This window comes from Lepidochelys kempii, chromosome 5 (assembly GCF_965140265.1).
Source record: "Lepidochelys kempii isolate rLepKem1 chromosome 5, rLepKem1.hap2, whole genome shotgun sequence".
Lineage (NCBI taxonomy): Eukaryota > Metazoa > Chordata > Testudines > Cheloniidae > Lepidochelys > Lepidochelys kempii.
Window position 1 is genome coordinate 56,949,779 of NC_133260.1, and position 25,520 is coordinate 56,975,298.

The window sequence follows — 25,520 nt, forward strand, 5'->3', positions numbered from 1 at the left end:
CTACTTACATGCTTAAAATTAAGCTCATAAAATAATTGTTTGCAAGATCAGGACCTTGACTGAGAATTAACACGGATACCCACAGACTGCCAAACATGAAGACCACTATATTCCTGAGAAACTGGCTAGTGGGATCCATAGCAAACTTAGTCTCATCCCTAGAAATACAAATTCAATAAGAAACTCTTTGTAAATCCACAAGTCTCAGAAATAAGATTCTGAAGCAAATGCACAAGAGTCTTCTTTGAAGTTTAATTCAGAACATACATTTACTTTAACTATACTTGCAAACCCACAAAAAAAAAAAAGCTGAAAAACTTTCAAGTGAGTTGTAAAAAACACAAGCATTGTGCTGCATTTTCAAAGCCACCAAGGCTCTTAGTAGAATGTAGTGCAATACCCTATATCTTTTCCAGTCCCAATGATGCAACAATATTTAGGGCAGCCGAAAGTTAGATGTGATGGGGGAGAGGACGGGGACTGAAATGCCATCTGACAAGGGATAGGACATTTCCAAATTAAAAATTACTTCCCTTCTGTTCAGTTCAAGGTGGGGAGGAAACAGTGGCAGTATATGGTCATATGTAATACTGACTCAGAAGCATCACATTTTATTTTGAATGGGATGTACTAGCATTTAACATTTATATTCCAGTAGCACTTAGAGGCCAACCATGTTGGGACCCTAGTGTGCTAGGTGTTCTACAAACAGAGAAAATGCCAGACCCTTTTGCAAAGAACTAAAAAGGGGAATATATTCCATGGATGAGACAAAAATAAGACCTGATCTACACTAGGAACTTACATTGGTATAGCTATTTCTCTCAGGGCTGTGAATTCTTCTGTTGACCTAGCTACTGCCTCTTAGGGAAGTAGATTCCCTAAGCTGATAGGGGAACCCTTCCCACCAGCATAGGTCACGTTTACACTGTTGTGCCTTAAGTGTAGAAATGGCCTAAGATGTGTGCAATTCTTGGTCAATCTGGAACAGTAATCACAACTACCCATGTACCTACTGTTATAAAGTTGTACTTTTCTGTATGTACAGTACAACATTAATATGTACACGTGTATGCTGGAGCTTGCATCTTAGAAAAGCTCAGAGGGTCTTTTCTTATATTAAAGTACAAATCAAATATTACTCAGTGTGTAATAGCAACCCAAAATTAATGTGTGCATAGGTCACTGAGCACCAGGTAGGAAGGACAAGGAAGACAGAGACAGTGATAATTAGAGAAAATATAATGCCTTAGAGGGGACACTTTCATGTAGGCATTAACCTCACAGAACATCTGCAAGTCAAAGTCATATGATTTATATCTGGCAAGTAGGTTTAGTAAGACTGTCTTTAAAGGAAATTTAATTTCTGTATATATTAAGTGTTAATAAATCTAATTTTGAGAAAGGTAACTGCCACTTAGGGCCCCTGAACATTCCCTTTTAACAACCAAGTTTTCCTGGTTTTTGTTGCTTTCTTGTCTCTACTGTTGTGTAAGACAAAGAACCTGGGAGCATGAACAGAATCTGTAAGGGATCTGCAAGCTCAGAGTTCTCTGATGCGTATGCATATACCACCAACAGGCTCAGACATTTGAAAATGTTTGCAGCCACTTCCTATCTGAAGTCTGCCACCCCTCTAGACCCACAGAATAGTGCTCCCTGCTTCCCACTGATCTCATCACCACCACCACCTGCTCCTCCTCCGCACACCACTGTGGAAGCTTTCCATAGAGAGAGTTGGGGAAGAAAGGGATTCTGCTGTCCTCTTGCATCTCGTGCAGACACCTTTGTAAACTATTTAATACACTGTATCACCAAAGTAAAAGAGCACCACCTTGTTTCCTCTCCAAAGTCCTGGGGCTCTGGGCACGGGTGTGGATAAAAATAGGATGATTTTTTATTTAAATTAAATACAGATTTCAGAAAATGTACCTATTTAAAATTACATTTGAAATTATGACAACCTATGTTGAAGCCTAAATTTACAATAATCTATTAAAATCATTTAAATTATTTTTTTTTAAAATTCTATTAAGCAGTACATGTTTGCTGCCAAAGTTTTAATAAGTAAAACTACTGATCTGATGTAAGTCACTGGCTAAGCACCTGGAACCAGAATCTGATGAAGCTTGGGATAGCAGTAGCCTCTTCTGCATATTCTTTTCATTTCAGTTTATTCAACTAGTTCATTTCAATGATGAGTTCATTCAAAATTAAGAAACCAACTGGGAGTTGAAAGAGCAGAAAAGCTTGTTTGCTTCCAATCTATGATAAGAAGTAGGTGTGAGAAGATGAGATCTACTACTTCTAAAGTCCTGAAGGACATGGTGACTAGAAACCATCAGTTCAATTCACTAACTATAGCTAAAGCTTCCTTCATTTAATAAATCAGTTTTAAAGGAAAAGCAAGTTTTGATAAACTTTTTGATCAACTTTTTTCTTATGTATCCAGGCATTTAAGGTAGTTTTATTTAACTAATAAAGCAATTTTAAATTGATGTTTTTGTGCATTTTTAATTGTATTCAGTTTCCATCTGGATAAAGCTGAACACAAATCACAAGTTAAGAATTAATCATCCAGTAAATAAGAAATGCATCATTCATCATTTTCTAACATAATAAAAAATGCAAGATTTAAGAAGCTAAATAAATGTAAGTTAAGCTATAATTGCTTAAATAAATGTGTATAAGTATAGTGCATGCACCTGGTTAGCAAAAAGAAGCCACAGATTTAGTGTAAAAGCTAAACCGAGTTGCAAATCAACATGTTTTAATGTTACCAGCAAATAAAAATTAGATGTCAAAAATGGTATTACCTGTTTCCAAGTCACTGATAACTCGGAAGAAAATTATCTTGAATGCTTATGGATCAATGTCCTAACAGATAAAGCACAAGATGAGATATTAAATGGTGTCTGCTACTGACCACCAAATCACAGCAGGGAACAGAATGACTGCCTCCTTACAAATCTATCTACAATGCATAGGAAAAAAACTGCATAATCATGGGGGACTTCAATTGGCGTGACATATGCTGGAAGTCTCGTTACCAATAGTAAAACATCCTTGGACTTTCTAAACATTATAGAGGACAATTTCCTAATTCAGTAAGTGCAGTAGACAACACAGGAGAATTCTTTATTAGAGTGTGTCCTAACATATAAAGGAAAACTGAACACATAACTAAACGTTAATGGTAGCTTAGATATAAGCGAGCATGACTTGATCACATTTATAATGTGCAAGCATAATAAAGTCTAGACCAGTAGTATATATACTTGGTGCTTTAATAGGGTCAATTTCACAAAGCTGAAAACAACTATAAGTAAAACCAGCTGGATGAAAATTTGCATCACAACAGTCAGAATGATAATTGGAAATCATTTAAGAACACTTCACTAAGTGCCCAAAGAGTCAATCCCACATTTCAGAAAGAAGGCTTTGCTGCTTAACCGGACAGACAGGAAGAAAGCTGAACTAGTTTAGAGGGGAAGTGACAGCAGCTATAAAAAATAAAAATATATAACAAATGTGGAAGAAAGAGAAAGTAGACAGTAATGTTTATAAATCAGAAGTTAGGAATGACAGAAAATTGGGAAGGGAAGCCCAAAGACACAAGGAGAAGTCTACAGCCAACACAGTTAAAGACAATAAAGAGTTTTTAAAATATATTAAGAACAAAAAGAATACTAAACAATGGTATTCCATTACTAGATGGAAATGGTAGAATTATCAATGAACTCTTCATTATTAATAAATATTTCAGTTCTGTATTTGAGGAAAAATAAATTAGATAATCTAATCCTATGGTGGTAACACACTTTCTATTCCCCTAGTAACTTTGGAGGACGTTAAACAGAAGTTACTAAAATTAGACATTTTTAAATCAGCAAGTCCAGATAATCTGCATCCAAGAGTTTTTTGTTTTGTTTTGTTTTTTTTAAGAAGGAGCTGAGGAGCTTGCTGGACAATTAATGTTGATTTTCAATAAGTCCTGGAACACAGGTGAAGTTCCACATGATGGGAAGAAAGACTGTTGTGCCAAGTTTTAAAAAGAGTCAACAGGATGACCTGGGTAATTATAGGCCTGACAGCAATCCCGGGAAAGATAATGGAGCATCTGATATGGGACTTGATTAATAAGGAATTAAAGGAGGCTCATATAATCAACATGGGTATATGGAAAATAGAGTCTCTCAAACTAACTTGTTAGTCTCTAAGGTGCCACAAGTACTCCTTTTCTTTTTGCGGATACAGACTAACACGGCTGCTACTCTGAAATCAAACTAACTTGATACCTTTTTTAGATGAGATTATAAATTTGGTTGATAAAGGTAACCGTATTGATGTAATATACCTAGCTTTCTGTAAGGTGTTTTGACTTGGTACCATGCAACATTTGATGAAAAACAAAATATAAAATTAACATGGCAAACATTAAACAGAATAAAAACTGGCTAACTGGTAGGTCTTAAAATATCACTGTAAACAAACAATGACCATCAAGAGGGTGTGTTTCCAACAAGGATTGATTCTTGGCCCTATGCTATTTAACATTTTTATCAATGACCTGGAAGAAAACATATCTTCACTGATACAGTCTACAGATGACACCAAAATTGGGGGAGTGGTAAACAATGAAGAGCGGACCGGTCACTGATTCAGAGCCATCTGTACTGCTTCGTCAACTGCGCACAAGCAAACAATATGCATTTTAATAGGACTAAATGGAAACATGTACATGTAGGAACAAAAGATGGAGGACTCTATCCTGGAAAGCAGTGACTGAAAAAGATTTGGGGGTCATGGTGGATAATCAGATGAACATGGGCTCCCAGAGTGTGATGCGGTGGCCAAATGAGCTAAAGCGATCCTGAGATACATGAGGAGGGGAAGCCACAGTGGGAGCAGAGAGGCTATTTTACCTCTATATGTGACACTGGTGCAATCACTGCTTGAGTACTGTGTCCAGTTCTGGTAGCCACAATTAAATAAAGATGTTGATAATTGCAGATGATTTAGCGAAGAGCCATGAGAATGATCAAACAGTTAGAAAACATGCCTTACAGTGATAGACTAAAAGAGTTCAATATGTTTAGCTTAACAAAGAGAAGATTAAGGGGTGACAAGTATCTACAGGAGGAACAAATATTTAATAATGGGTTCTTCATTCTATCAGAGAAAGCTATACTATGATTCACAGGCTGGGAGTTGAATCTAGACAAATTCAGACTGGTAATAAGGCATATGTAAGGAAATAAGTGAAGGTAATTAACCACTGGAATATTTTCTCAAGTGTTATGGTGGACTCTCCATCATTAAATTTTGAAAACAAGGTTGAATGTTTTTAAAAGTTATACTCTAGGAATTATTTTGGGGAAGTTCTTTGGCCTGTATTATACAGGAGTTCAGATTAGATGATCACAATCTCTTCCAGCCTTGGAATCTCTGAAAAACTTTTCTTTAGGAAAATAACTAAAAAGTACAAATGCAAAACAAGATTAAAACTGTTAATTTACAACAATCAACCTGAGTATCAATTCCATTTTAGCCAATATTGGAGTTTTCCAGGGACTGATGAACCCCATGCATTCCCCCATTTTTGCCCGATACACACTCCATTGATGGCCATAAGCTCCTCTGAGTATCTGGGGGATGGAGAACAGTTTAGTATTCAACCCCAAGGCCTGGTTTACACTAGAAAATTAAGTTGACTTAACTACTTTGCTCAAGGTTATGAAAAATCCATACCCTTGAGCGATGTAGTTAAGTCAACCTAACCCCCAAGGTAGACAGCATAGGGTTGATGGAAGAATTCTTCCATTCACCTAGCTACCGCCTCCCAGCGAGGTGGATTACCTATGCCAATGGAAGAACTCTTTCTGTTGGTGTAGGTAGTGTCTACAGTGAAGCACACACCAGTGGCGCTGTAGCATTTTATTAAGCGTAGATATGCCCCAAGTTTATCATACAAATGGCAAGCGATCCTCCCCCACCCACCAAAAGAGGTTATTGTTCTGGACTTTTGTATCAGGTCTTGAATGCCTTTATATTCTCCTAGACTCGCAGGTGATTCATAATTTACTAAGTTTTTCCACAATTCTATTTATAAATTGGCTGTTCGTATTATAAGAAATAGAGTTTTGCTCTAGATGTTCACTCAAGGCCATCTGAGCATACAGGCAACCTATGTTGTGAAATGAAAGCTCTCTTGCAAAAGCGGATGCTAGCAATTAAGTGGACTCTACGGTTATCCTCCGGCCAAAGCCGAAGTACTTTCTATTATACATGTTACATCATCACTGAAGCAACTAACCCAGTGAGCACTGGAAGGACCCTCATAATCACTAACACATAGTACAATGCATTTTGGAATCACCTGCCACAGGGAGAACTAGTCCAGAAAGCCTAACCCAGCTATAATGGAAAGAAACCAGATTAAGTTTTGACATTCAGTATTAAATCTAAAGTGCCCACTCAGTCATGCTAAATGAAAGCAAAAAAACATCCCTAGTGAACATGTAGATGGGGATGGCTGAAGCTATCGATTTCTAAAGTATTTAAAGCTTTCATTTTATTAAAAAGTTAAATTTCTAGTCTTTGTGATTACAAAGATCTCTTTCAAAAACATGGATGGGGCACTATCTTCCCACTTCTGTGAGCAAATCTCTAGTACTTTTTTATACAGCTCTCAACACTCAGACTTTGTCTACACTAGGACTTTTGCGCAGGCTGTTAAGCACTAGTAGAGGTATTATTAGCTAGTCTGTCTCTACACCAGTGCTTTCCACTGTTGCAGCTGCATCGATACTAAACTAGACAAACTATACAAAGCGTTCTTGGGTGGACACACCCTAGAAAAGCAAAGCTAGCAAAAAACTGTTTCACCAATGCTATTCAGAGCCCTAAGAGCAAACAGGAAACTGTCAAGCATCAAGTAAACTTAACTCTCCTCCTAGACACTGAATCTGGAAAGTACAACCCAAAAAAAACAGAGGAAAAAGGTATCATAGCTGAGAAACCCCTCAGGGCAGGTGGCTTTGAGGTGCTGGGAAAGTGAGAAAAAAGTTGCTCTCCTCCTCCATTCCAGCAGCTGCAAGAGGAAGTGGTTCCCAATCTCCCAAATTACTCAGACATTGACCAGCTTGGATGATATGAAACACTAAGTTTCCAAGCAGAGTCCAAGGAGAGCATCCTTGACCCTTTGCAGCTGCTAGGTGTGAAAAATGGGACATACTGGGCTTTCCACCACTACACTGGACTTCACAGCCATACCTCCTTCCCCTGCATCTTTCATAGTGGCCTCTGGCTAATAGCTTTAGTTTACTGTTTAACAGACACCTGGTAAAAGTTTTTCAGACTCTGGATTGGGTAACAACCACATAATATACACTAGAACCTAGGCAGAAAGAGAAAAAGACTACTATGATTAGGAACCATGTTAAATGGACACAAGCTATTATTTCCCTGCCCCAATATTCTGCATCTATTTCAAATACAGTTCCAAACTACAGCCTCAATAAGCCCTTAAGAGTGGTGCAAGCATTTTACAACCTTCTGAAGCAGCATTCAATTCTCATCCCTTTAGAAAAGCCAAGCTCAAAAAAGAGGAAAGCATAAGCAAAAAATGGTAAAGCTTCATTTACTGCTTTAAGTGACAACTTTCATGTTTCTGTAATCCTATGTGAATAAAGCTACCCAGCAATAATCTCAACTCAATATTATGCAAATCAATAAGCACTGCAAGTGTCATCTGAATTTGTAAACACTGTAAAGGCAACGTGTTTTACAAGACCTATTGTGCAAATTAACATCTTTCCTAATACAAAGTAAATCAAAGTTTAATTCTTATTCAATTAAGAATAGAATATGTGAAAATGTTTGCAAGAAAAATTGCTAAAATTTAAACTTTTTTTTTTTAAACCGTATTTTCTATATGCAGTAGATACTCAGTTTCTGGCACTGTCAAAAGTTGCCTGCAGTGTCCTATTTTAAAAGTGATTTTAAATTATTTAACATGTCAAAATATTTTAATCCAAATATTTACACCAAACAACTATAGTAACTGGCTATTCTATGTGAAGTCATATTTTCTAGTTTTGAGCCTGAAGTTTTTAACAGTCCCAACTAGGCTCAAGACTTAACATATTAAAATGTATATCTTTTTAACCACATCTGTTCAAAAAAAAAATCTCACTTTATTTAAACCAGTACAACTCTGAGGACTAATCCGCACAAAAAGTTTACTGCTTTACCTATAATTACAGCAGAACAATGCCCTACAGCTGATGCAATTATACAGCTATAAATCTGCTCATACCAGTATAACTTATTCCCGTAAAAGAAGAGGAATAATATATACCACTATAAGTTGCTGTACATCAGTGTAACTACATCCACACTAGGAATTGTAACAGTACAGCTATTTAAAAGAATAAAGAAATCACACTCCTAAGAGTTATACAGGTACAAAATGTGCGTGTACACCACGCCTGAATATAGACAACGCCTCACGTAAACTTCTCATTGACATGAATTGGTACCAAGAGGCGGAGTTCCGCAGATGACTGTCAAAAATGGAACGAGGGAGGAAAAAACTCACACCTCTACTATTTTTTAGCTACAATTTTCAGCAAGTCTAGGTGACTGATCAGCAATCGCGCTACTTAAGACTCTCTTCCTCCCTCTGCCCACATGACAAGAATAATTTCATTTAAAAATATAGTTATGTAAGGTGGGCCATATCTACACAATGAAATTTTACCAAAAAATTCTCTGTAGTTGGACCTAGCATAAACAAAGAATTTTTACAAAAGCCAAAGCTTTGCCTATGCTAGAGTTTTCAGCAGTACTCACACCAGTACAGCTGAACCAGTAATAGTAGTTAGCAATTATAAGTAAAATTCTCTAGACATGGCCAGTGTTATAAAACCAACTCATTCTTCTTGCCTGTAAAAAAAAAAAAAAAAATACAACTATATTGGATTCCCTACCAAGTTTCTCTAACATGACTATGGCTATGTCTTTGTGCATTTTTACATCGATAATTAACTCATTTGTGATTAATTTGAACAAAGGATCAATCTAAAGACGATCATGATTATGGCACAATGTGTGTTGACTGCACCAGAGGTTTTACTAACTAGCAGCACCAGAGTAAAATTCATGCTCAAGTTCTACTATCTAGGATCTGTTGTACTGGATAACGTATCTAGATGACACATTTAATTCTTGCATCAAAAAGGCAGCCACCACTTTCGACCAACTTATCCAGTGTATGTGGGATAAAAGAAAACCAACATTGAGCATCAAGATATGGGTGTACCAGACATTCATTTTGAGCATGCTGTTGCATAGTGGAGAGACTTGGACCACCTATGGTAGAGGTAAGAAAAGGCTAGCCACCTTCCATCCTGCATTCCAAATATCATGTGGGAAACCAAAGTTTCTAACACTGAAGTACCTGAGAAAGCAAAATTACCAAGTCTCAGACACAGACATGTCCTTGGCTTGATCATCTGTGCCCGGTGGACACGATGGACACATTCCAAAGGTCTCCTGTATGGAGAACTTGCAGATGCTCCAACATCATTAGGCCACCCTAGGTTCAATGTCAAGGATGGCTGCAAGAGAAATTTGAATACTTTCAGTGTCAACACTGCAAGCTGGGAAGATTACTCCTAGGGAAATTCTGCGCTACTGTAGTGCAGTAGAAAAATGCACCCCCTGAAGATTTTCTTTGCTTCCTTGCAGAAAATGGTTTCTATGGGGAAGCAAAGAGAAGCTGCACCAGTACTCACTCACCCCTCCCTGGCAGCTCAGCAGCTCAGCCATGTCTGTTCCGACAGCCAGGGGGAGAGGTAAAACACTGGAGGAAGGGGAATCTGGGAATGCACCCCCCGCCACAGAGGGGAGGGGAGGACAGAGACCGAGTTCCCTCTTCCCTGTACACGGAGCAGCCAGGGCTAAGTCAGATCAAGCCCCAGAAACTTCCCCTGGCTGCAGGAAGCTCTTCACCATGGAGAGGGGGTCCAGATGCACTGGGGTTGGGCAGACAGGGGGAGCAGCTTCCTGTACAATTACCCCACCTCCCACCCATGTACCCAGAACTCCCCCCACCAAGCTCTTTCTGCTTAAGGAACACCCCCCACATCCAGAATCCCCTCACCAAGTCCCCCAAATCTCTACCCCACTGAGCCTCACCCCCTGCATCAGGAGCCCCCCACCCCACTGAGCCCCAGCTAGCTGCAACCTGACCCCGCCACCCCAAGCCCCAGTCTCCCAGCCCACCTCCCCCACTGAGCCCTATCACCTTCACCTAGACTCCCCTATTGAGTCCCATTCCCCCTGCACCCAGAACCCTGCACCAAGCTCCCACATAGAATCCTGGTACACTTGAGGGGATTCTGCAACAAAAAATTTAAAAATTTTAAATTCTGGAAAGTTCTGCATATTTTAATTGTCAAAATAACAAACACTATAACAATATAGTCACACCATATTCAATTATTTTGGTAATGTATTTCATCAGCAAATAATTGAAAATGGTGTGATTATATTGTTATAGTATTTGTATTTGTCAAGGTTCCTTCCCCACTCTGAACTCTACAGCCATTTAAACAAAACAGAATCTAACGCATATCTAACTAGACTGCTTACTGACTTTTTACAGGAGTTCTGACCTGCATTCCTGCTCTGGTCCCAGCAAAAGCATCACACAGACAGACAAGACCTTTGTCCCCCCCAGCTTTCAAAGTATCTTGTCTCCTCATTGGTCATTTTGGTCAGGTGCCAGCGAGGTTATCTTAGCTTCTTAACCCTTTACAGGTGAAAGGGTTTTTCCTCTGGCCAGAAGGGATTTAAAGGTGTTTACCCTTCCCTTTATATTTATGACAGCGTTATACTGATAATTAAAATATGCAGAATTTTACAGGATTTTAGAATATTGTGCGCAGAATTTTTAATTTTGGGGGGGCAGAATTACCTCAGAAATAGAAGATGCAGATAAGCAACAGGCTACAATGGAGGGCTGTACTGCACCAGAGAGTCAAAAATGCTGAAGATAGGTAGTTGAGAGAGAGGAAAGTGGAGAGATGAAAAATGTAGCAGGCTTCGAGCACTAATAGCGTACCAGCTTCTTCTTCTGGCCCTGGCCTTATGCCTGCATTATCTGTGGCAAGCTACTATGACTTCAGAATTGGACTTTTTAAGTGTTTACAATGCTTACGCCATTGTTTTTTAAGATGGACAGTTGCCATTCCATCACACAGCTAAATCAATGTAAAATCTTAGGGGAGACAAGACTGTACTTTTTAACCTCAGTGTAACTAGTCAAAGTTAACCCTACTCACTCCCATCTGGGGTTGATCCTGCCTACCTATATCAACATAAAAGTACAGAGCCTTTTCTCTACCACAGGGGTGGGCAAACTTTTTGGGCCAAATGCCACATCTGGGTGGGGAAATTGTATGCAGGGTTGGGGCAGTGGATTGGGGTGCAGGAGGGAGTATGGGAGGGGGTGCAGTTTGCAGAAACGGGCCCAAGGCAAGGGACTGGGGCAGAGAAGGGGTGCAGACTGCGGAGGGGGCTCAGGGCAGGGATTTGGGGTGCAGGAGGGGTGCGAGGTGCAGGCAGGGAGTTGGGGTATGGAGTGCAGGAGCGGTTCGGTCTCCGGCTCAGCACCACTTACCTAAAGCGGCTCTGGGGTGGCAGCGGCACACACCGGGGCCAGGGCAGGCTCTCTGCATACCTGCCCTGGCCCCAAGCCGCACCGCTCTGGGAAGCGGTCGGAACCACAGCCCTGCGCAGCCCCTGAGGGAGGGAGGGCGGGCACAGGGCTCCGCGCGCTGCCCTTGCCACGCCTCCAGGTATCTCCCCCAAAGCTCCCATTGGCCACGGTTCCCTGTTTCCAGACACTAGAAGCTGCAGGGGGTGGTGCCGGGAGGCAAGGGCAACGCACAGAGTCCTCTGCTCCCCCACAGCCCGGGTGCCAGCCAATTCTGAGAGTGGCGCGGGGCCTGCAGCACCACGGGGGGCAATCCCATGGGCAGGATCCAAAGCCCTGAGGTGCCCGATCCAGCCAGCAGTTTGCCCACCCCTGCTCTACCAGGATTTTATAACGAGATAGCTAACATTCATTATCTCACTGTAAACACACACTTTCAGCAAGAAAGGCATAGCCATAGCCTTACATTAAGAGCCTGTCTTCACCAGACTTTTCACTGACAATTAACTCAGGGTACTTAATGTTTGTGAAGGCTTGCATGGACATATCCCCCATATGTGAACAAAGTGATCAAGTCACTCAAAGCACAAAAGTCTAGCGTAAACATACCTTAAGGGTCTCTATACAACGAAAACACTACGGTTTTAGGGGTGTTTTGGAAGGGAAGAGGATTAAATTTACCTTGGAATACCACAGTGATGATTTGAGAGCCTAAATTATACAAACTAAACTGCAATACGCTCCAACAATGATAGTCAACCAGTTACTAACTCATGATCCATTTGGCTCTCTTAGCTGCAGCTCTCTTTTTGGACTATGAAAATTTTTCAAACTATCTCAGATGTTTGAGCTGCTAAAACTAGAATGTTGAATATGCATAAAAATCTATTATAAGTTGTTACTCCTCTCTTGGCAATATCAAGATGTCTGCTACCAATCGTGATTCAAAGATCTGAATTCTCAAAACAAGTATTCCAGAATTATTTCAGAAGTCTCATTTTTAGTATGTTAACAAGCCCACAGGTTTTTATAAGCTATTTCTTGTGACCCACAGAACAATGAAATAATAAAAATAAAGTAAAGATGTTCTTCTGCACGTCATTTACCAGAATACTCTACTGCAGGGGTTCTCAATCTTTTTCTTTCTAAGCCACCCTCCCCCCCCCCCCCCAATATGCTATAAAAACTCCACAGCCCTCTTGTTCCATAACAACTTTTTCTGCATATAAATGCTAGAGTCTGCATTAGGAGATAGCAAGCAAGGCAACTGCATGGAGCCCCACAAAGCTAAGCTTTGGCTTCAGCCCTGGATAGCAGGGCTCAGGGCAGTATGGCTTTGGCTTTTTGCCCTAGGCCCCGATAAGTCTAATGCCAGCCCTGCTTGGCAGACCCCCTGAAATCTGCTCCCAGCACCCTAGGAGGCCTTGGACCCCTGGTTGAGAACTGCTGCTTTACAGCTCAAAACCATTTAATAGAAATCCTTGTGCCTGGGCTCTGTAAGCTGAACTGTTTGAGTCATGCTTACATACCATTGTTTTTTCCTTGAATCTTTACAAATAAAAAAATCAGTTTCTGTATAAAAGATGCTTTAGATTCCTCTCTCTAAACAAATATAAAAATATTTACTGCATTCCTTTTCAGTCCTGGTCTTTACAAGAAAAGTTGCATATGTGTAACTCAATTGATCTTAAATGTCACTAGTTACACAGGTGCAAACACCTAGCACATTCCTTGTTTACAGTTAAAAAAAGCTTAGCTCAGTTTAAGTATACTTCTGGGAGTGCACTACCAAAACTAGATCAATTCTGAATCAATTTAGTTTGTTTTCAAGCCCCCATGCCTATCCATTTTTTTTCCTTGGCCACGCCTGCTATTACTTTTAAGTCTAAGAAACAAAACCAAATGCATTACATTTAAGTTCAATAACCTTGGGTGCCCCATTAGTTACTTACAGTGGGTGGATGAAGAAACGCCAGCGAGAACATACACCAGCTCCCAGCAATTCATTAGCATGTTGGGGTCAATCCTGGCCACCAAGAGTTAACCTGATGCTCCCCCCACGCCGAAGAGTTGCAGGCACAGCTGGCGAGATCATGTCCGGGATAACACCCTCAAACCCCAGGAGAAATGCGCCGCGGTAGTGAAGAAAATCACTTCTCCCTTGGCTCGGAGACGGAATACGCAGCCACCTACCCGACCATTTCTGCCCCACGCTCGGGAACTAGGCTGAGGGGGACCCCGCCAAACCCAGCAGGAAACACAGACCGAGGAGCCTCTCACCCCAACCCTTCCCACCGGCAGGCTGCGGCACCCGCAGCGGACACAAGCCTCCTTCCCCGCGCACGCCACGAGCCCACACGCAGCTGGGACCCCGCGCGAGACACTAAGGCCCCCACAGGAGTCACCAGCCGAACCCCGGGGCCAGGCGCCGCTAGCCCATTGCGCTACCTGAACGCAGCCCCCGTGTTCCCGGGGCGCCCAGCGGGGCCCCCAGGGCCCTCCCCGTCGCTCACCATGTTGCTGCCGCCTCCCGCTACCACTCCAGCCGCCCAGCCTCTCCCCGCTCCGAGCACATAAATCCGCGTGTGCCCCGCACAGGCAGCTGCCGACGGTTAGGTGGGGGGGTCTCGGCACACAGCAAGCCAGGCACCCCGGCAGGCACCAGTCCCGCACCAGCTTCTGCCCGGCTCACACCTCACAAAGGTCACGCCAGGACCCCACTGCCCAAGGACCCTTAGAGCGGCTAAGCCAATTGCCTGCACAAACTGGAGCCCGCACTCCACCCCGCGCCAGCTCTACAGACACTCTCGCCTCGCCCGGGCGGCGGACAACACGCAGGCAGGGCGGACAGCCGCCTGCCCCGGACAACAGCAGCAGCTCTGCCTGCTTCTTTCCGTCAGGCGCGGCCGGGCCAGCCTACGCCGCAGACAGCTCAGGGCGGCGGGACCCCATTCACGTGACACGGGAGGTCAGCACCAGAGACCCCACGCCGCAAGGGACGGAACGATTTAGGGCGCCCACCCGAGCTCCCAACACCTTCTACCCCGCTACCCTCCCACCCGTGCCCGCGTGAGGGCGGGCGGGCTGCAGAGGAGGGTCTGGGGCAGTGAGCGCAGGTGGCTAAGCGGAGCCGGCCGGCTGTGGGAGGCCGGATCGGGAGAAGAGGTGTCGGGGCTGGAGCTGGGCCGCCTGTTCGGATCGTTCTCCGGCGGGAGGGTCAGGGGCGAGGCTAGGGCAGCCGAGCCTGAGGCATTGAGGTCACTGCCACAAGCCGCGACTCGGAGAACAGGGGAGGGCACGGTGGGGGGGATGGGAGGTGCCGCTTGTGCGCCTGCGCCGCCGTGAAGCCCACCGGCCTTCTCTTAAGCATGCGCGCTAAGAACGGCAGACATCTTGTGAAAGCTGCTGAACCCGGAAGTGGCGCGGGTGTTTTCGGGTGACAAAAGCCGCTTGTGTGGTCCCCTGTGGGGCGGGGCTCGGCGCGGCAGGGACCCGAAGCTGGTGGACCCAGCGGCTCTTCCCTGCCTTTCGCCGGGGCGGCGGCTCCCGCGGCTGCAGTTCTCTGCTTGTGGCGCAGGGGCGGCCGGTGAGCCCTGCTCGGGGCGGGGGGAGGAGGCAGCTGCATGTTGTTCGTTGGGAGCCGGGGAGCCCAGTACAACCGCCCTGCACGTGCACCGGCTCCTGTGGCGCCACGCTGTGCGTACGTCACGCCGCCCTCCCAACCAACCCGTCTGCTCCCCACGCCAGCCCCAGAGGGACCTGCTGCCCGCCCCTCAGGCCATACAGAAGGGCGCGCGGGCTTAGTCCCTCTGCATTTCGCTCGCACCTCCGTAGCGATCTGCTCCGATCTGTGCTAACGTGAGGTGATCCAGCGTCATGCCCCCACCGCAGGCAATCACCCAGCACCTAGTAATTCTGTCCCTCAGCATGATCGCCCTCACACCTGCTACAGTCACGTTCTTCGTCTCCCCGGCACATAGCCACCTCTGTACGTTTTTGCCCCCAAGAATCCGTGCCCCTCGCCTTGAAGTCCGTCTACTCACCGCAAGCGCACACTGCTGTAGGGATGTGCATTACCCATAGGGTGTGGTCTCGGCCACCCTGTACTAGGACAATCCCCTTGTTCGTCATTGCAGGTGATGCTTCAGAACCAGGAGTTTTTATATCTGTTTACTGGAAGAGAGCGTTTTGGGAGCAGAATATTTTGTGCTGGTTGGAAATTGGAGTTAGTATATAATACTTTTCCCCAATGGAACTGTGAGAACTATAGCTTCTCACACTCATCCAGCCTGGAAGCAGGCCTATCTCACACACAAGAGAACATGCACTATCTGCCATCCAGTCTGGAAGCAATTGTATAGTGCACATGAGAGAATGAACTCACCAACCACCTTCCAGTCTGGAAACAACCCTACTACACAGAAACAAGAGTGCATGAGATGTCTAGACCCATTCCCACACACACAAGAAAAAAATGTGTCCACCATCACCTGGCCTGGAAATGTCACCCTGACACACATACAAGGCAGCTCACTCCTCCTTGGCCTGAAAGTAGTCCTTTCCCCATATTCCCAATACAGAGTGTTCATGGCCACCACCCTCTGGTCTGGAAATAGCTGCACCACCACCCCCCAGGCTGAAAGCTTCCCACAAATACCTGAGAAAGAGAACATGTGCCCATTGTATTGGTATCCTGGAGTTTCCTCATCCCACCCGTACACACACAAGAGAATACATGCACTCTGCTATCTGCCCTGAAGGCAGCCTACATGCACCAACCTCACTCCTATCTTAAACTAGTCCTAGAAGACAGCACGGGTTCACTTTGTTCTTGTTCATTCAGCTTAGCCCACCAAATCAATGTGTGCTCCCTTTGCTTCCATGCTGTCCCAACAGAACATGCCTTCACACCAACACCTGGCCCCAAGAAACCCTTCCCAGGAGAGCACACCCACATTGACAAACTGTAATTGAAATAATAAAGGGGAAATAATTGCTAGTAACTCTGCTTCTTTGATACCATGACACAGGATTCCCACTCTTGAAGCTGAGAATCCAGAATGTGAATTCTGCATGAATGGTGTCTTTAAAGAAAACATTTTCTGTTTATGTACATCTGTCTGTATAAAGATTAACGTAAATTGCCTGCAGAGACTCCCAAAAGTGGGGAACAACAGCAAGATATTTCAAAAACTCAAATTCTCACATATATCAGAAAATTTAGTGACATTCTAGCAATCATCATGGAGACTCAAACAGACATTCTGAATTTTTTTTTTTAAACACACAGCAACCAAAAAACCCAACTCAACATTATGAAAAAAGATTTCATTGGAACTTCATTCAGATGTAAAATCAGGGGCTAAGCCAAGATAGTTCTGGCATATTTAAATTTTAAGTTCGTAACTTTTGGATAACAAATTTGTTAAAAGTTACTTAAATTATGTATTGCAACAGACTTAAAATGGTAAAACCACTGACAGTTTTAGAGGTTGTAACATTTTAAAATAATTTATCTCAAGGCATTAATCAAAAAGGGAAGAAGGAAAAAGACCTCAAGTTACCAAAATACAAAAGGTATGTACTAACTGAAAAGATGTGACTCTCATTCATAATATAAAAACAATTAAATTGAAAAGCAACATATTTTAAACTGCTAAAATATTTTTTAACAAAATGCATAATTAATTTAAGAACTCTCTGCCACAAGATCCTGCTGGTAAGAGCTTATGACGATTTAAGAAATGATTAGGCATTGATAATGAGACCATCCATAGTTACATTAAACAGAATGAAAAATATCTTGGAGGTTGGTTTATACTCTAAAACATGAAGCTTTATATTCCTTCTAAAATATTTTTATTCCAGTTAATGGTGATTAAAGGATGTAGAATAACAGGCAACAACACACAGACACACAAGTCAACTATATGCAATGTAAGCACCATGTAGAAGTCATCTTTAAGAGGGACTTAAATATGGCCTGAGTAGGAACTTTGCAAGTGAGCTCAGGAAGATTGTACCATGGAGTATTAAATTACACTGGTAAAAGCACCTGTGTTCTGTCTATACTAGTGTTTTTTCTAGAACCTGTAGAGTTGTCTCAGTGGGAAATTTTCAGACTCATGCTAGGGTTGACAAGGCCTAATTGCCTAGGATTAGGAAATAACATCCTTTACAGTCACTTATCTTGCACTTTTTTCTGAAACAGCTGGTATCAGTCATTACTGGACACCATCATAGGGCCTAATCACATCAGCCACACTATCAGAGGCTTGTTCACCTGCGCGTCTACCAATGTGATATATGCCATCATGTGCCAGCAATGCCTCTCTGTACATGTACATCAAACTGGACAGTCTCTACGTAAAAGAATAAAGGGACACAAATCAGTCGTCAAGAATTATAACATTCAAAAACCAGTCGGAGAACACTTCAGTCTCTTTGGTCACTCAGTTACAGACCTAAAAGTTGCAATTCTTCAACAAAAAAACTTCAAAACAAGAGACTGCTGAATTGGAATTAATTTCCAAACTGGATACAATATATTAGGCTTGAATAAAGACTGGGAGTGGATGTGTCATTACACAAAGTAAAAATATTTCCCCGTGTTTATTCCGTCCCTCCCCCCCCGCCCACCACTGTTCCTCAGATGTTCTTGTCAACTCCTGAAAATGGCCCACCTTGATTATGACTACAAAAGGTCCTTCCCCCCCGCCGGTAATAGCTCACCTTACCTGATCACTCTCATTACAGTGTGTATGGTAACACCCATAGTTTCATGTTCTCTATGTATATAAATCTCCCTACTGTATTTTCCACTGAATGCATCCGATGAAGTGAGCTGTAGCTCACGAAAGCTTATGCTCAAATAAATTTGTTAGTCTCTAAGGTGTCACAAGTACTCCCTTTCTTTTTGCTACAAACTGAAGCTCTGAACAAAGGACTGAATGACCCATCCAAGCTGTGGATGTATTCCAGAGACTTGACTTAAGCCAGCACTTTATTCCATCATTATTACAAGCCTGAACCAAGAACTTTGCCATTACCGTATGTAATTAATTCCTTTAAACAATTTTAACTCTTTATAAATAACCTTTAGATTTTAGATACTAAAAGCTTGGCATCAGCGTGATTTTTGGGTAAGATCAAAGTTATATATTGACCTGGGTGTGTGGCTGGTCCTTTGGGATCAGAAGAACTTTTTATTTGATGAGACTGGTTGTAAAGAACCACTCATCTCTGAATCCAGTGGTTTTGGTGGTGATACAGGAACTGGAATGCCTGAGGAAACTGCCTTTATATTTTCTTGTTAGCCAGTGTGGTGAAACAGGAGTTTAATTTTGTGGCTGGTTTGGTATACCTTATAAAAGAATAACCACCAGTTTTCGGTTGTGTTTGCCCTATTTCTCAGCAGTTCATCCTGAATATGGCATTCTCAGTTGTGACCCACTAAGGCATGGTTACACATGGTTAGCACATATCCATTTTGTAACTGGGTAGTCTAACATGTTTGCTGTGTAGATAGAGTATCAATGGTACAGAAAGGAAGGAAACTGCTTCTAGTAAGAAAAATATTGTTGCAGCAGTTAGCTGCTATGGAAGACAAAATCTCAGCAATATTACAATATTCTTTCTAGAAGCAGTTGGCAGATTTTGGCACATTCCACTCCACTTTCTACCTGACACCTTTTATAACCTTATTTGGAAGATCCTGCTTATGTTGCCTCCCAAATAGCATCAAAATCTCCCAGAAATTTTCTAATGGAAATTTGTATGGATGACAGTTTGAGAAATCCAAAGAAGACAACCACAATATAAGGTTAATATAAGGCAATTGAAGTCATTGGAGTAGTGATAGAGAAATATGCATTCTATGACAAACCGTCCTATGCTGCTTAGAGCACATGATTGACAAAGGATGTGAGGCAGATCCAGCAGAAGTCAAGGCTATACTTAAAATGCCACCACCTAAAAATAATGTAGTTCCTTGGTATGATAAAACGTTGGGGGGAAATTGCAGGATGACATATTGGAAAGAATCAGAGATCCCAAGTCTTTCAAAATGCTGGGTGTGATCCTGGATGTTGATGTAGTAGTCTAGGCTAGGATAAGACCTATCACACCATGTGAGATCATGCAAGTCTTGCAGAATACACAGAAGGACAACTTAAAGACCCTCTCATCATGCCCACAGCTATGTTCATTATGCCTGTGAAAAGATAGTACTAGATTTGTGTGAAGAAAAGGAACATACCTCTCTAGTAGTTAGTCATTTTTCCAAATTTGTAGAAATCCTAAGTCTTGCTGCCATTATCAGGTCATAGAAATTTTTAAAAGATATATTTTCTTGTTTGGGCATTATAGAAGAAATAATTACTGGCAGTAGACCACAGTTTCCCATCTCTAACTCCCAAGCTTTTGCTATAGAGTATCACTTCACATACATCAATTCCAATCTATCCATGGTACCGATTTAGCCCCTATTACCATAGAATCCGTGCATCTCACAGTCTTTAATGTATTTGTCATCACAACACCCATCTAAGGTAAGGCACTATTCTTACCTACCTGAGGCACAGAGAGTCTCTAACTTACCGAAAGTTAAACAAGAAGTCTAGTGAAGTGGAACATTGGACAAATGACCAGGGAGGAGTATAAAAATATTGCTCAGGCATACAGGAGTGAAATCAGGAAGGCCAAATCACACCTGGAGTTGCAGCCAGCAAGAGATGCTAAGAGTAACAAGAAGGGTTTCTTCGGATATGTTAGCAATAAGAAGAAAGTCAAGGAAAGTGTGGGCCCCTTACTAATGAGGGAGGCAACCTAGTGACAGAGGATGTGGAAAAAGCTATTGTACTCAATGCTGTTTTTTGCCTCTGTCTTCACGAACAAGGTCAGCTCCCAGACTACTGCGCTGGGCAGCACAGCATGGAGAGGAGGTGAGCAGCCCTCTATGGAAAAAGAAGTGGTTTGGAACTATTTAGAAAAGCTGGATGAGCACAAGTCCATGGGGCCGGATGCACTGCATCCGAGAGTGCTAAAGGAGTTGGCAGATGTGATTGCAGAGCCATTGGCCATTATCTTTGAAAACTCCTGGCAATCGGGGGAGGTCCCAGACGACTGGAAAAAGGCTAATGTAGTGCCCATCTTTAAAAAAGGGAAGGAGGAGGATCCAGGGAACTACAGGCCAATCAGCCTCACCTCAATCCTTGGAAAAATCATGGAGCAGATCCTCAAGGAATCAATTCTGAAGCACTTAGAGGAGAGGAAAGTGATCAAGAACAGTCAGCATAGATTCACCAAGGGCAAGTCATGCCTGACTAATCTAATTGTCTTCTATGACAAGATAATTGGCTCTGTGAATGAGGGGAAAGCAGTGGACATGTTATTCCTTGACTTTAGCAAAGCTTTTGACACGGTCTCCCACAGCATTCTTGCCAGTTAAAGAAGTATGGGCTGGATGAATGGACTATAAGGTGTATAGAAAGCTGTTTAGATCGTCGGGCTCAACGGGTAGTGATCAATGGCTCCATGTCTAGTTGGCAGCCGGTATCAAGTGGAGTGACCCAAGGGTCAGTCCTGAGGCCGGTTTTGTTCAATATCTTCATTAATGATCTGGAGGATGGCGTGGACTGCACCCTCAGCAAGTTTGCAGATGACACTAAACTGGGAGGAGTAGGGTAGGGATAGGATACGTTGGAGGGTAAGGATAGGATACAGAGGGACCTAGACCAATTAGAGGATTGGGCCAAAAGAAATCTGATGAGGTTCAATAAGGACAAGTGCAGAGTCCTGCACTTAGGACGGAAGAATCCCATGCACTGCTACAGGCTAAGGACTGAATGGCTAGGCAGCAGTTCTGCAGAAAAGGACCTAGAGGTTACAGTGGACGAGAAACTGGATATGATTTAACAGTGTGCCCTTGTTGCCAAGAAGGCTAACAGGATTTTGGGCTGTATAAGTGGGGGCATTGTCAGCAGATCAAGGGATGTGATCTTTCCCCTTTATTCGACATTGGTGAGGCCTCATCTGGAGTCCTGTGTCCAGTTTTGGGCCCCTCACTACAGGAAGGATGTGGACAAATTGGAAAGTGTCCAGTGGAGGGCAACAAAATGATTAGGGGCCTGGAACACATGACTTATGAGGAGAGGCTGAGGGAACTGTGATTGTTTAGTCTGCAGAAGAGACGAATGAGGGGGGATTTGATAGCTGCTTTCAACTACCTGAAAGGGGGTTCCAAAGAGGATAGATCTAGACTGTTCTCAGTGGTACCAGATGACAGGACAAGGAGTAATGGTCTGAAGTTGCAGTGGGGGAGGTTTAGGTTGGATATTAGGAAAAACTTTTTCACTAGGAGGGTGGTGAAGAACTGGAATGCGTTATCTAGGGAGGTGGTGGAATCTCCTTCCTTTGAGGTTTTTAAGGTCAGGCTTGACAAAGCCCTGGCTGGGATGATTTAGTTGGGGATTGGTCCTGCTTTGAGCAGGGGGTTGGACTAGATGACCTCCTGAGGTCCCTTCCAAGCCTGATATTCTATGATTCTATGAAGCAGGGTCTGGAACCCAGGTTTCCCAAATCCTACAGTAGTACCTGAACCAGTGGGTAACCCTTTCCCACTATCCATAATGGAATGGCTGCACAAACCAAACACTGAAAAAATTATTAACATTTATGAAAATTTCTGTGCATATATATAGTTTATTTTTCTGTGAAAGTTCATTTAATTTTATGTTTACATATAAAACAATGAAAAACAAGTTTCTCCTATTTTTCTTTGTACATATTTAAAAGTAAATCTGTATCATGATCATATTTATGTGAAAATATATATTGTTTACAGCAAGATTAGTTATCACCAGTGGAAATATTTCACTTTTGATACTCTAGTCAAACTGGGGAGTTTCCTCTCAATTTTGCTCTTTTCCTTCTTAGTGTAGGCATCGCATGTATGGGGTCATACATCATTAATAAGGGATACTTATCTGACAGCATCAAAATATGTATGTTGTCTATGTATTAGATTTAGCACACAAATTAATGGAAATATTTGCATATATAGCCTTTACAGGATCAGGGCGTAAATTAATAGCAGAATCAAGATAAAAGCCTGAAATCCATATTTCCATTCTTCTGCTTTAGGAGAATGACTAGAACAAGTTCCATTCCCATATGTGATATCTCTTCATTTTGTTGGCAGGTTTCCAACCTAACAGCTGGAGAACATAAGAATATTGCTTAAAAGGTGATTGGACATTCAAGAAAACATGAAACAAAATGGTTTAAAAACTATTAAGATTTATTCTGTTAAATTATTAAAAGGTGTTGGTTGGTTGTTCATTTTTTTGGTAGGTGGGGTGAGTTTCGGGGTCAGAAGTTTTGAATTTCTTCTCTTTCAGTGAACCATTTTGAATCCACTGTGTAAACCAGACATTTTTCCAACATACTTACATGAAAAATCACATGTACTTGGGCTTGGAGAGTTTACTTATTTTAAAACACTGCTTCATTATGTTGTGTTAAAGAACATAAATAATTTATTTTTACTTAGGAAGGTAAGACTTTTTGTTTTGTTTACCTAACTGAGACTATATGCAAAAGTACACTTGTTTTTTGGTTACCTTGTACTCCCCTCACTGTTCTCCCACCAGTTTGCCTCTTTCATCCATCTGTTTCATCATGTCATAAAGCCAGGATTGTACGATTACAAACCCGCTGGATTCTTTTTCCTGCATGTTTGTGTAATACCTAGCAGAATGGTATCCAGATTCCTGACTGGCCCTCTTGGATGCTATTGTAAAATAATAATTTTCTATTCTGTCTACTTCCAGAGAAAAACAACCTAGTAATTTTGTTAAATCCACATTGGAATTATACATTAATATAATGAATCATCTATGAAAATAGCCTCTCTCATATATTAGTTCCTACACGTATGACACACAAAAATATTACACACTAAGTATATAAAACATATTCTTTCCACATGAGAGGACAATGGACACATGATCAAACTGTGGACTCCAAGTTTGCTACTTAAAACAGGGCAGGTAACAGTCCTAACTGTACCCATTGTATGTCCCTTTTCAAATGGCTACTGTTATTTTGTACAAAGAAGCTAACTTGAAATTTACCTCTGATGGTGAAAACGTATTTCCTTTGTGCTCTAAGAATCAAGTTGTTCAGCAGAAAGTGCATTCTTGCTGAGCAGTGTAGGTAGAACTGAAAGGCCTGTGGTGTGTTATGATTTGGCTTAACCACTAAAAACTAAAATGAATTTTAACAATAAATCTTGTTTTATGCATCTTTTTAAATAAAACTGCACGGTTTTGATATTTTCTTCAGTTTTCACTTACTTTGTTTTAAGATACATTAAAGTGCTTTAAAGCTGGTGTTGAAGGAACAATCAGAATTTAATTATATTAGCCACAGGCGAGCATAGGCTGCAGTTTTCCAGTGTGCTATTCCTATGTGAAGATCTTATCATGAGTGAGAAGACTACAAATTGGCAAAGTGTTCCAGATACATATAGCACAAAATGTAAAGTTCTTTGCTCTTTCAGTGTTAGAGCTAATAGCATATGGTGAACAATGAACTCATATCTGCAGTGCAAGTGGGGAAAAGAGCTTATGTAGGTTTGCAGGAGCTGGACCATTGAAGGTCTTATAGGTCAGAAACAGAATTTTAAAATCAATCCACTGCTTCACAGGGAACTAGTGTAATGAACAAAGAAACTACAGTGCGTTCTGAGGCTTGGGAGCAAGTTAACAAACTGACAGCAGCATTCTTCAAAAGCTCTGCAAAAGTGCCATAGGCCTAGTCAGTGTTTGCATTCCTGAGGCATCCAAAAATATGTATTCCAAGCACTTGGACATATTATTACTTACCTTCTACTGATTCTCTCTATACAACAAAAACAGCAGCAACAACAAAGCTTTACTGCCCAAGAATATTCTGTCCCTTCACGTTTATGAATATCCTTAAGTAAACTCTACAGGAAAGAAATTACATTAAAACCTATTATAATACTAGTAAATAGGAAATCTCTTTCCCCTATTTGTAATCCATGCACATGCTTCTGCATTCCACACCAGAATGGGGATTTGTGGTGCTCCCAGGATGAATAACTGTGAGTGGGTGGGGATCAGGCAGTGACTTTCCTCTTGTTCAAGTCCAACAGTGCCAGAGGGGAAGCCTAGGGTCAGGAGAAAAGTTTCCACCCACTCTAGTATCTCTGTCGGAGGGGGAGATCAAGATCCGGTGGTGAATTTCCTATGCCTCTCTCTCTCCCATCTGAGGAAGAGATAGGGCTGGCTCATGAACAAGAGCACAGAAATGCAGGTGACACCCAAACATGTGGAATCCCAAGCAGTCACTTATTTTTCTTTTGCCTAGGCTGCCCCCAAGCCCAATTCAATAGCTTTACCACACCCCATTACTCATGCATGTTAATCACTGTGCATGTAAATCACTGTGACCCAGGGACCCTTTGGTGCCAGTTGGCAGATGGAATAAGGGGTGCATAGGGGTTTGATGTCTACATAATAGTTAGCCAAAGGCTAGCATGTGAAATCTCTACTGAGAACCCATAGCCTGCTGGTCATCATCATCATTGCAAAATGTATGTAAGGATATTATGAAAAAAATTATGTATCTATACTGAAAACTGTGTTCTTAAGGTATAGAAGTATAGGCTGGTCACCAGAAGGTGGTAAACAGATTCTAGTCAGGCAAGAGGTAGGAGACACAGTCTACACAATAGCATAATTTGCCCATCCCAAAGCGAGTGCACATA

General features: G+C 42.2%; 1 protein-coding gene and 1 long non-coding RNA gene across 7 annotated transcripts in view; one reads left to right on the plus strand and one right to left on the minus strand.

The window, feature by feature from the left end:
• TMEM161B (transmembrane protein 161B) overlaps positions 1–14,741 on the minus strand; it is a 71,100-nt gene extending 56,359 nt beyond the window's left edge. The window contains exons 1-2 of one of the 6 annotated variants that reach the window (XM_073344432.1): positions 14,239–14,728; positions 2,817–2,877 (exon numbers count right to left, since the gene is read on the minus strand). Coding sequence is in view for 3 of the 6 variants with exons in the window: in XM_073344429.1 (XP_073200530.1) it covers positions 13,678–13,710 (33 nt within the window). In the remaining 3 variants the exon portion in view is untranslated. Of the gene's footprint in view, positions 1–2,816; positions 2,878–13,677 lie in introns of all 6 variants that reach the window. The other 5 variants (XM_073344431.1, XM_073344430.1, XM_073344429.1 and 2 more) reach the window with 5 other exon arrangements.
• Positions 14,742–15,008: 267 nt separating this feature from the next.
• On the plus strand, positions 15,009–24,037 carry LOC140911426 (uncharacterized). Its single transcript, XR_012158941.1, has 3 exons — positions 15,009–17,302; positions 18,658–18,775; positions 22,926–24,037. It is a non-coding gene; the product is annotated as an uncharacterized lncRNA (long non-coding RNA).
• The last annotated feature ends 1,483 nt before the right edge of the window (positions 24,038–25,520 follow it).